This window comes from Microtus pennsylvanicus, chromosome 5 (assembly GCF_037038515.1).
Source record: "Microtus pennsylvanicus isolate mMicPen1 chromosome 5, mMicPen1.hap1, whole genome shotgun sequence".
Classification (NCBI taxonomy): Eukaryota; Metazoa; Chordata; class Mammalia; order Rodentia; family Cricetidae; genus Microtus; species Microtus pennsylvanicus.
In genome coordinates this window covers 43,210,320-43,222,494 of record NC_134583.1, presented here as the reverse complement: position 1 = coordinate 43,222,494, position 12,175 = coordinate 43,210,320, and the positions used below count along the sequence as shown (strand labels likewise).

Genomic DNA, 12,175 nt, shown 5'->3' with positions numbered 1-12,175 from the left:
AGAGGCTGAGACAGGAGGATTTCCATAAATTCAAGGGCAACCTGAGCTTCAGAAAACTTTGTCTAAGAAATAAATAACCACCCATGTCTACACTTGGAATTATAGCTGTTAGCAGGGCAAATTTGGGTTTTTATTTTGTTGAGACAGAGTACTACTAGGTACCTCCTGCTGGCCTGAAGCTTGCTATGTAGCCCAGGCTGGCCTTGGATTCACATAGACCCACTGCCTCTGCCTCTCCAAAGGCACTTGCTGGCAGGTGCTACCACTCCCAGCTAGAGTGTAGACTACTTGCTAAGGGACAAAGGCACACATGTGCATGTCATCCTTAGCAGCTGCAGATGCTCATCCTGCTCATCTCTGCGAAGGCTCTAGGGGATAGAAATTCATGGTCTAGTGTCCGGAACAGAAGGCAATATAAACTTTTATTTCAGAGCTTCAATCGATAATAAATGAGAGTGTGCCCAGCACCTCCTCCATGTCTCGTCTTCTCCTTGGGGCCACATCCAGAAGTTGGGGATCCAGGTTTGTCTTTATAGGTAGGAATCTTAGGACACACAGATCAATGCAAAAAATACATCTTTTTTAAAAATCATATTTGTGTGTGTGTGTGTGCGCGCGCGTGCGTGCTCTTGCACCAGGGTACATTTGTAGAGGTGAGAGAACAATGTGGGTAGTTGGTTCTCTCCCTCTGCCAGGGTTCAGACTCAAGTTGTCAGCTTTAGTAACAAGCACCCTTACTTGCTGAACCATCTTGCTAGCCAAGAAATTACTTTTCTGGGAACAACAGTAGCAAAAAAAAAAAAAGTGATTAGGATTTCACAGGACCCTGAGAAAGAGCCTAAACCTTTCTGTCATTTCCCCTTCTGTCCCTCCTTATAGTTAGCCACAGCCACCTGTTCTCACACAGTGACGTTTAGAGAGCTCATTGGTAGCCCAGGTAGATGGAGTGCAGGTGTCCCCACTCACAGGATTGGTTGCTTTCTTACTGTCACACAGCTTCTGGCACTTTCTTTGTGTCTTCTTCCCAGACCTTACCCATAAGAAACTCACAGCCTGAGGCCGGGTGGTGGCTCACACTTTTAATCCCAGCACTCGTGGGGCAGAGGCAGGCAGATATCTGTGAGTTCGAGACCAGCCTGGTCTACAAGAGCTAGTTCCAGGACAGGCTCCAAAGCCACAGAGAAACCCTGTCTCAAAAAAAAGAAAAAAGAAAAAAAGAAAAGAAAAGGTAGCTCATAGCCTGACCTGGGAATACTCAGGGGCCAGCAAAAATAGAATAGAAAGGCAGGTACTCTAACCTAGCCAGGTGGCAGGAGGGTGAACAAGAACTTTCCAGGTAGACCTGAGGGACATTTAAGTGACCCCTGCATGGCCCATGATCAGGTATTCTCCCCCATCATCACCAACAAGGAGTTGATGTCTTCAGGTTCCAAATGAGTCTCTGCCTATCCTACCCTAGAGTCTTCTGACCTCAGTTAGTCCTGCTCCTACAGCCTGAGCAAGGTTCAGTCTCCAAATCCTCTCTGTGTCTCCACCGCCAACGCATCTGGAAGGTCATTGCCATAGAAGGCCCAGGCTTCCCTGCAGAGACTGATTCACCATGATCCTGATACAGGTAAAGTGCACAGGCAGGGCCGGTCAACATCTGGTAGGTCACAGGAGACCTGGGTTCTATGGATGGTCCCTCAGCACAAGGAACAAGAGCAGCAGCAGGAGAGAACAGGAGGCAGAGACGGAGCCTGGAGCTAAGGGAGGAGAAGAGAGGTTAGGAGCAGTGTGAGGGCTGATGAGAGGCAGAGAGTCTGGCAGAGCGAGCTGGAAAGCAGCCAGAGGCAGGGGTGAGAGACCAGTGAGGGCCACAGCTGGCTCTAGCCCCTGCCACCTGCTGTCACTGAGGATGAGCCTCGAGACAGAGATCTGAGAGAGATCTAGTGATGTTGCATCAAGGTTCATGTTGGAACCCCTCAGGGTTCAGAAGGATTGCTGTAGCTGGTGGAAACTAGCTAAAGCTATCTGAGGGTAAATAAATGAGCTCCCCCAAGTCTTGTTATCTTCATTCTTCCGCGCTCTCTTCAGCGCTCTCCTGATGCTTCCCACCGTTGCTCGCTGTTCTGCCCATCCCACATGCTTTCCAGTTTATATACAGACAGTTAACAAGCACGCATTTCACCGCATCACAACAACCAGGTGGACCTGGCAAGGAGATGCCTTGGGTCTCAGGGGGCGTGGCTGCAAAGCTCTCCAGCTGATGCTGGGAGGATTGATCAAGAATCAATACAAGGGGCTGGAGAGATGGCTCAGAGGTTAAGAGCACTAGCTGCTCTTCCAGAGGTCCTGAGTTCAATTCCTAGCAACCACATGGTGGCTCACAACCATCTATAATGAGATCTGGTGCCTCTTCTGGTGTATATATGTTAACAGAACATTGTATGCATAATAAATAAATCTTTTTTTTAAAAAAAGAATCAATACAAAAGCCGGGCGATGGTGGCACACGCCTTTAATCCCAGCACTCGGGAGGCTGAGGCAGGCGGATCTCTGTGAGTTCGAGGCCAGCCTGGTCTACAAAGGGAGTTCCAGGATAGGCTCCAAAGCTACAGAGAAACCCTGTCTCGAAAAACCAAAAAAAAAAAAAAATCAATACAAAGCCGGATGGTAGTGGCACAAACCTTTAATCCCAGCACTCGGGAGGTAGAGGCAGGTGGATCCCTGTGAGTTCTAGGCCAGCCTGGTCTACAAAAGCTAGTTACAGGACAGGCTCCAAAGCTACAGAGAAACCTTGTCTTGAAAAATCAATAGAAAATTCTAAAAAGAAGTTTTCATGCACTGACTATATTTCTTTTGTTTGTCTTTGTTTTTTGAGACAGGGTTTCTCTGTAGCTTTAGAGCCTGGAGCTCGCTCTGTAGACCAGGTTGGCCTCAGACTCACAGAGATCTGCCTGCCTCTGCCTCCCGAGTGCTGGGATTAAAGGCGTGTGCCACCACCGCCCGGCCCCAACTATATTTCTTAAATGTAAATAGTTAAGCTAGAAGTTTGTGAGCAATAATTGTAGAAAATGTAACAGTGCTGTTGCACCTTCGGAACACTTTTGCTTCCTACCCTGGTGTCTGGGAACACAGGTCTGGTAACCATAGTAACCTGTGAGCCTGGGACAAAAGCAAAAAGTGCTTGATTTGCTTCAGGTCTAGCTCGCTGAGTTAAAGAGAATTTCTTTGGAAATTCGGCTTCCAGCTCCAGCAGAGTGCTTGCCATCGCCCAGGTGAGAATTAATTTCTTTCTCTGAGGCTGATCCAGCAACTCAAGCCTTTTTCCTGTGTCTCTAGGGTTAGAATAATAAACAATTAATTTCCTGAGCTATGATCTTATGTTAATTGAAACCAAGGTGAAGGGTAGATACAGAATATTAATAACTTGTTAGGTTAGAGCAAAAGGCCGGTAGATTACACCTTCCTGAGTCTGCTGCCAGAGAATCCAGGGCCACCCAGACCTGTTTATGACTAAGAGCAGACCTGCTGTCTCTCTGCTCAGTGCCTCCTGCTCAGGGCTCCTTTCTTGGCAAGGACAATTGTGGGGTCTAGCTTTATGTAGACTTTACTATTTGAACAAAGGTTTGAGAGAGTGAAGGCTCTCACCCCAGGGCCCCATAGTGTGGGAAAAGGCATACAGTTCCCAGTACACGAAAAGTCAGGTTTAAAGAGTGATTTATGGGATGGCTCAGTGATTAAGAGCACTGCCTGCTCTTCCAGAGGTCCTGAGTTCAATCCCCAGCAACCACATGGTGGCTCATAACCATCTGTAATGAGAGCTGGTGCCCTCTTCTAGCCTGCAGACATACATGCAGACAGAACACTGTATACATAATAAATAAATTTAAAACAAAAACAAAAAAGAGTGATTTATACAGTGCTGAGATATTCTGGGGTGAATCCCATAATAGAAGGGAGAAACATCACAATTTCAGAAGATTTCTGCAGAATCGACAGTGTTCCCAAAGCTTTGTGAGTCAGGTTCTCCGTATGGAGCGTATACTCCCGTGGATTAGTTCAGCAGATCTGTCAGCTGTATATTTACTGTATAACACTTGTGGGCTCTCATCAGTATTGAATCTGACTCCCCATCCACGCCCTCATCAGAGTAGCAATGGGTAGAAATATGGAGACAAAATGTCTAAACTTCCCCAGTGCCTCGGATGATGACCATCTGAGTGCAGAGGCCCACGAGAGACACAGTGGTCTGCTTGGCCTGCATTCTAGCACTCAGGAGGCTAAAGCAAGAGCTAAGGACTTAGGAGGCTGAGCCCATTTGAGGCACATGAGTTCTAGGACAACCTGGGCTACAAAGCAAATTCCCCTGTCTCAAAAACTAAACAAGGTCTGGTTTGAAATTGGAGACCCAGCTTCTGGTCAAGTGTCTCTGGCCTCACTTTATGACATGAGGGTAGACGGCTATGTGGCAGAGGCTAGGGACCGTCATGGGGAGCAGTTCACAGCTCTGCAGCCAGGCTACAGACATGACTCCTCACTAGCTGTGTGGCGAAGGACTGATTGCTACCTTTTGCCCTCTGTAGAAGTGACAAGGTGGCACACGCCTTTAGTCCCAGTACCAAGGAGGCAGAGGCAGGTGGATCTCTGAGAGTTCCAGGCGAGCCTGGTCTACAAAGTCAGTTCCAGACAAGCCAGGGCAGCACAGAGAAACCCACTCTGAAAAATAACTAATAGTAAAGTGTACCAATGCCACTGAACTGTGCTGAGGACGCGTGGCAGCAAGAGCCTGGCACTCCTGGTACTGTGACGTCAGGACAAGTGGAAGGAAGAGGCTAAGGAACTTCCCTGCCATGGGTTGCAGACCCTAAAGGGAGGGATTGGGGATGGAGTAGGAAGGATGGAGGGAGATGGGGGGAAAATGGGGGGCAGTTAGTACTTCTTTGGAAGTGGCCTATTCCCATCTAAAAAAGCAGTGGTCCAAGTATACCCTTGCACAACAAGAGAAGACTCACAGCTGAAAGAGATACAGGTATCTTTTGATCCTTCTTGCTTATTACAAACTAGGAAACTGAGGCACAGGGAAAGAACAGCTAAGTCAGAGCCCAAACTAGAGTACAGCACACAGCTTTCAATAGTTGGCTTTGACCTTGGAAAGCCAGTCTGAAGGAGCTCTGAGGACAGTAACAGGAGAACGCAGCAGGGAACCGCCTCTCCTGACCTGGGGCCTGACCGTGGCCCTCCCCTGAGAGCACAGATGCACGTGTGCACACCCTCTGTGAGGGCGAGTGACTCCTCTCTTAGGTAACAAGGCGGGTTTGTCAGAGGAAAGTCTAGTGAGGGTCCAGCCCTGGGACAGCCTGCTCAGACAACTGCATCTCTTACCTGAGCTATCCAACCGGCAGGGCCCAGATCTGCACTTCTTTTCTGAAAGAAAGGATGGAGAATCAATGCTTCAGCAGCTCTCTGATCGGAAAGGACCCCAGAGTTCTGATGACCAACCTTGATTCTCTGTAACCGCTCCCTTAGGGAGGCCTCTCTAGATAGCACTCTCTGAGGACAGAAGGGAGGCAGCCATGTAAGTCAGGGTGTCTTTCTGACCCACTCCTGCTCCCTGGCCTCTGACTGCCTCCTCACCACACACTTTCCTTCACCCTGTCCCAGACAGAGAGGCACTGCCTTCCTCATGGCTCACGATGCTGTTTAAAGTAGGAACTGAGCCGCACTGGGCCTCCTCCCGTTTCTGCCATGGTGCAGGCCAACTGTCTACCTCTGAACTAGGAAAGCGAGGTCTCACTTAGCCAGGGGCAGTAGTCCAGAAAGCCGCAGGGGTTCAGGACAGGTCTCCTTGTTCCTCCTCTGGTGTAACAATGGCCCGGGAAGGAGGAGGAACAGCTGATGTGCTCCTGACCACAGGGCGGCGCCATATCCTCTGGCTGCTGGTTTCCCACCCTGCCCGATCTGGTAAAACTGCGCCTCTTAAAAACTGAGGCTGTGACTTTTACTCATTTTTTCCCCTTAAATTTCATTTATATTGGTGTGTGAGAGATGGAGGAGGGGTGCTTCCCAGGTATGTGAAAGTCGGAGACGGCCCTTGGCGCCAGTTCTCCCCTTCAATCTTCAGATACGGGTTCTGGGGAATGAACTGAAGAAGTCAGGCTTTCAGGACAAAACTCCTGTAGCGGCTGAGCCATCTCCATGTTTCCCTTTTACTTAGTTCTGCCTACAAATGCCTTGGTGCCAATACTGTGACTAGATTATTAATTCTTTTCCAGCTTCCAGCTGGGACAACAACCTGTCTGTCTCTTCAAAGGCCCAGGCCTCCTCGTGCCTGTGTTCCCCTTGTCTGTGTTCCCCTTGGCTGCCTAGGAGTCAGCCTGCTGAGCATTGGGATCACTGGTGTGAGCCACCAGGTGCTTGAGCCTTTTATCATTTACGTATGAACTCCTTGACTGGGGTGGGAGTTGGGGCTTGGATTTGCCAAAGCTCCTGGCAGATGTGGGAAGCCTGTCGTTTTTAGGACTGGCCTTGCGGTCTCCTCACCTTTGATGTATTCGCAGTTGTAGGTGCTGCGTTTGCCCAGAGCGCGAAGATAGATGCGTGCGGGGCCTTGGGCAGGTCGGCTGGAATTGATCACCTGGAAAGTCTCAAAAGGGGGGATCAGCACCTCCTCCTCGCCAGGGAAAAAGGAGTAACCCCCAATCGGGGCCCCGAGGCAGGTCCAGATACCAAAGAAGGTGTCCTCGCCAAATTGCTGGGCGGCAACGTTCTTGAGGGACGCAGAAGCAAAGCCCCCCAGCCTGACGGTGGCGCCGGGCCCGGCTGGCCGGAAGTGCAGGCCATGCACCCCCCTGTACACTTGCCGGCACCCGCGAGATCGCTGGCTCCCGAGCAGCTGCAGGGCCTCGGTGAGCAGGAAGTGGAGGGTCTTGAAGGAGAAGTGGTGGAGGTAGTGGGCCCGGGAGCGGCCGGCCTCGCGCACAGCCGCGTTAAACTCCTTGTGCAGGGGGCTGTTGGCAGTGTAGGCCAGGAGCGCCACCCCGTGCTCATCCCTGAAGCCCGGGGGTGGTGGAGGAAAAATGGTTGGGCTGAGGTCCCAAGCTGACTCCCAGGCCCTGCGCTCCTGCCACTGGGTGTTGGCCAGAGCCCAACCATTCGCGTACACTTTGTTGGTCTGGAACTCTGAGTGGTTGAGGTCAGCCAGAGCCGCTATCATATCTGCTGCACAGCCAACATACTGGTCATCAAAGGACGCTGGGGCCATGTCCAGGGGTGTTTCTTGAGAAAAGATGTCTAGTTGTGTCATGGAGTGACTTTGAACCTGAGGGTAGGAGAGCACCAAGGACTGAGAGGGTGGTCCCTAGGAAAATGGGAACTCTGTCATCCTGCTTTGCCCTGCTCTGAGGGCCTGTCTACTGAGAAAACCAGAAAGAACCCCCAGAGAGGAAGGAGACTGGGGACAACCAGCTGCGAGCTCTCCAAGACTAGGTTTTCAGGAGTCTTCTAGGAGGACAGCCGGCTTTCCCGGGAGCATTGGGCATTCTCCCCTCTGTTCTTCCCAGGGTTAGATAGGCCAGCAGCTCCGTGGAGGGTGCACATACCTGAAGTCCATCCCAGAGGCCCACAGACACCAGGAAGAGAGACATCATGGCTGGAATCTTCATGTTGGAGGTGACCTGGGCAAGCTGCTGTCTCTTTTTCCTCATCTGGAAAAGTGGCGTGTTAACTGAGCATTACCAGACCCAGGATGTCTTTTGGACAAATGGGTGGAGGAGTGATACAGCTCTGGCACCCCCAGAGGTGGTCACACCGACCCACAGTGGCTCTCAGAAGGAACAGCAAACGCTGCAGCTGCAAGGTCTGTTGTCCCTTTTCTGTCTGTCTATGTTTGTTTGCGTTAAACAGGGTTTCATATACCTGTGCTGACCTGGAACTGGTCACTGAGCCGGATGCCCTTCAACCTTTGACCCTCCTGCTTCCACTTCCTCAATGCAGGCATAGTGGACAAGGACTCCCTCTTATCTTACTGCAGAGTAAGACAGATGTGTTTTCTTACAGAGTAACGCTGGCGTAGGAAGGGCAGTGTCTGGATCATAAAGTCCCCTTCCTCCCTCTCTCTGCTCACCCAGTCCAGCTCACACATTCCTGCTCACGGGAGGGAGAGGCCTGCAATCATGTGTCTCTCAGTGCCTTTCTCAGGAAATATATTTTTTGTTTTTGTTTTTTTGAGACAGGGTTTCTCTGTAGCTTTGGTGTCTGTCCCGGAACTAGCTCTTGTAGACCAGGCTGGCCTCAAACTCCCAGGGATCTGCCTGCCTCTGCCTCCTGAGTGCTGGGATTAAAGGCGTGCGCCACCACCGCCTGGCTCAGGAAATATTTGAACAGTATAATTAGCTGTTTCTTTGCAATACTAGAGGTCAAGTCCAGAGCCTGGTGTGAGCTTGACAAGCACTCTCCCACTGAGCCTGAGTAACATGTTAATACACATGTTAAATACGCATATAGGACACACACACAACATTTTAGGTGAATGTCTTGGATTTCTTGTCTTTTTTTTTTCAAAGAAAAAAATACTTACATATAACACATCCTATAAATATATCGCTCTGAGGAACTGTACCTCAGAGGCTTCCTGCCAAGTGAGCGCCCTGCTAGCTACCTTGCTCATTACAATGGCCATATGGAGTGTTTGATGGGATAGTTAAACCACTGAAAGAGCACATGGACTTTTTCCCAAATGTTTGGTTTGCTTTGAGGCGTGATCTGGCTGGCTGCTGTGAGCTTGTCGTTACACTGTGTAAGTCCAGTTCCAAGTGATCTGCCAGCTTCCACTTCCTGAGTGCTGGGATTACAGGTGTGCACCACCACACAGAGGTGGAATATATTTTATATTAATAGGCCTTGCCAAACTATGATTCAGAAAGGAACCAGTTTGCCCTCCCACCACTTAAGGGATGCGTCTTCGTCAGTGCTATCAATGATTGCTTTGCTAGACTGCTTTGTTCTGGATTGCATCTGTTGGTTGTTGGTTTTGCTTTTTGAGACAGGGTCTCCTATAACCTAGACTGGCCTCAAACTTGCTGAGTAACTGAGAAGGCCTTCACCTTCTGAGAGTTTAGATTACAGGCATACCCCCATGCCTGGCCTACCGGCTTTTTAACTTTCATTTGAGTGGTCTGGAAATGTGTGTCTGCTGTGTGGCCACCTGAGAGCTTTCTTTTGTACTTTATTGTCATCTGCCCTACAGTGCCTGGCACAGTTGGGAGACAGAAACAGGTGTGCCTCTACCTCCCGAGTGCTGGGATTAAAGACCTGCGCCACCACCGCCCGGCTATTTTTTGAATTTTTGAGACAGGGTTTCTCTCTAGTTTTTGGTGCCTGTTCTGGAACTAGCTCTTGTAGACCAGGCTGGCCTCAAACTCACGGAGATCCTCCTGCCTCTGCCTCCTGAGTGCTGGGATTAAAGGCATGCACCACCACCGCCTGGCTCAAAAACAAAAATAAAACAAACCCCCAGAAGAGTAATTTGTATCATTGATGTTGAAGTCGGGGAGAAATGAGCTCCCAGGGAGGATGTGTTGGAGAAACTAAGAGAAGCTGGGAAGTGAACCTTGGTTTAGAAAGAGCCAGGCTCTGAGGTTTCATGAGGTTCTTTGCTTCCAGCCCTCGGGCTCAGTGTGAACCCTGGAACCCTTTGATATCATCCCTTAGGCTTAATCCAGCTTTGGGTAGCTCCTGTGCGCATGCCAGCAGAAGACACTCATGCGGTAACCTATCACCATTAGCACCCAGCCCCTCTGGCTGATCACGTGGGTATCCATCCAGTGCGCATGCCAGCAGAAGACACTCATGCAGTACCCTATCACCATTAGCACCCAGCCTCTCCGGATGGTCACGTGGGTATCCATACATGGCTGCAGTTGCCTACCATCTTTGTCGGGGCCCACATCCCTGCTCTGCTTGCTTTTGGCTGTCCCCTGTCACTTTACCAGTGCACTCAGCACGGAGCAGGGACAGCAAAGCCCAGGCCTGCCTACCACCTCTGCCTGCTGGAAGCCCTGTACGGGAGTGGGGAGAGGGCTGAGCACGGAAAAGGACAGACTGCTCTTGCAGAGGGCATCAGTTCAGTTTCCAGCACCCACACCAGGGTGGCTCATGAACTCTGGCTGTAGGAGGATCTGATGCTTCCGGACTTGGTGGGTATCAGCTCTCAGGAGCACATACCTACATACAGACACACAAATATATGCATAATTAAAAAATAAAATACTGGCCGGGCGGTGGTGGCGCACGCTTTTAATCCCAGCACTCGGGAGGCAGAGGCAGGCGGATCTCTGTGAGTTCGAGACCAGCCTGGTCTACAAGAGCTAGTTCCAGGACAGGCTCCAAAACCACAGAGAAACCCTGTCTCGAAAAACCAAAAAAAAAAAAAAAACTAAAAAAACTTCGGTGTCAAAACTGACTGGAAGAAATATCTCAAAGTAGCGAGAAAAAGGATTATGAGAGAAAAGCTCATAACATATCCTTTTCTTTGTGGTTGTTTTGTGCTGTCCTAGAACTCACTCTTTAGACCAGGCTGGCCCCAGATTCACAGATTCACCTCTTTCTGCCACCACTGCCCAGTCATTCTTTTAAACCAAAGGGGGGGGAAAAAAAGCCGAGCGAACTCAGCATCATACGGTTCCCAGTGCCTCCGAGAAGCCAAGCACAATAGCCCATGCCTGAAATCCAGGTTCTCAGGAGGGAGGGTCAGGAGCTGAAGGCTACACAGTGAGTTCCGGCCCACATTGGAATACCCAAGACCCTGCCTCAAAACAAAGCAGCAAAATGAAGGAAAACATCCCTCTATGCCTTCAGGACAGTCCAACCTTATTCTGGTTTTTGATCTGCTCAGTGACCTTGCCCCTGAGAACTTTCTAGTCCCTTCTCTGCTTCTATAGTCCAGGAACCTAGGAGGAACAAAGTTCCAGGGAGACACAACTGTCTCCCCTGCCCTCAGCTATGCTCTGACCACCCACTCTTCCAGGGTTAGCTCAGGGCTCCCCTCTTTCAGAAAGCTCCCAGAATGCCCTGGGTAGTCCTCTCCTGAGCCTATCCCTCCCCCACAACCCCTGCCCTGTGCAGGCACTAGCAATAGCCCCTTCCATATCCTGAAGGCTCATCCCAAAACCAGGCAGTCACCAGACTGCTTGTCTTGTTAAGGAGGGAAAATCTACATAAACATCAGAGCCTCATGTGGACCTGCGGATGCCAGCCGGGTGGCTGGGCTGACTGGGAAAGACTGGAGTCAGTCTTCCCCTTTGGGGCAGGTTCTGTCGCAGTGAAGGCACATGTGTCTGCCCTCCACGCTCAGAGGTTACATAGCAGCTTCACCGCAGCCTCGGGTCCCACAGCTTCAGCTACTGTGCCCTCCATGACCCCAGTCAGCCATCCTGGATGATCAGTGGAAGTCTGCCTCTTCCCTTGTAAGGACACCAGCACCCTGTCTGTCAGTGCTGGCTCCCGTGCAGTCGCCAGCGCTTGCCTGTGCCCGCCACACCCTCATGTCTACAGTTGGCTCTATCTTTTTTCTATACTGTCTGTGATGGAAGACCTCCAAGTCTCTGGTAGACAAGTCCAAGGGTCTTTCTGAGCACTGCTAACAAGACAGAGCACCTCAGAGGAAGTAGATTGCTGCCCTTGGTGATCAGTGTGGGGAACCAGGGGAGCACAGCAGGGACTGCAGGGATTGTTCTGGTACACTGGGAATTCCCTCTCCCCGTTTTTTATATTTTTTTTTGAAACAAGATCTTGTTTGGTAGCCCAGGTTACCCTCTAACTTAGTCTCTGGTATGAGAGAGCAGAATTCGGCTTAGAAATCCCTTTTCACAGTTGAGGAAGCTGCACTTCCCTTCACCCTGTGTCCCACAGTCCTCAGTTTCCCTCTTTCTCACTCAGCAGTTCCTTTTGGGACTATGGCCCCAAGTCACTTCTTAAAATCCCAAACCTTCCTAGGTGTCCTCAACCATTCCATCCAAAGGTCCCTAAAACTTCACCAATCCCTCCTAACTTTTCTATCACTCTGCGGGAAGTGAGGTGTCCCTTACCTAGCCTTCTCCATGGCGGGCAAAGCGGGCCTGGTCTCCTGCAACAGAGAGGCAGGGAGGTGGCTTTCTCTTTATACTGTCGGTTCCCTGCCCCTCCTGCTTCCCCC

The 12,175-nt window shown here is 50.5% G+C and overlaps 1 protein-coding gene across 1 annotated transcript; it reads right to left on the bottom strand.

Moving 5' to 3' along the window:
• Positions 1–394: 394 nt before the first annotated feature.
• Positions 395–12,174, bottom strand: Art1 (ADP-ribosyltransferase 1). The gene is made up of 5 exons (XM_075971668.1): positions 12,069–12,174; positions 7,584–7,688; positions 6,526–7,303; positions 5,368–5,409; positions 395–1,745 (listed from the first exon to the last, which is right to left on the bottom strand). Exons 2-5 carry the CDS (start codon positions 7,686–7,688, stop codon positions 1,672–1,674), a joined length of 999 nt encoding a protein of 332 aa, XP_075827783.1. The 5' UTR covers positions 12,069–12,174; the 3' UTR covers positions 395–1,671.
• Position 12,175: the final 1 nt, after the last annotated feature.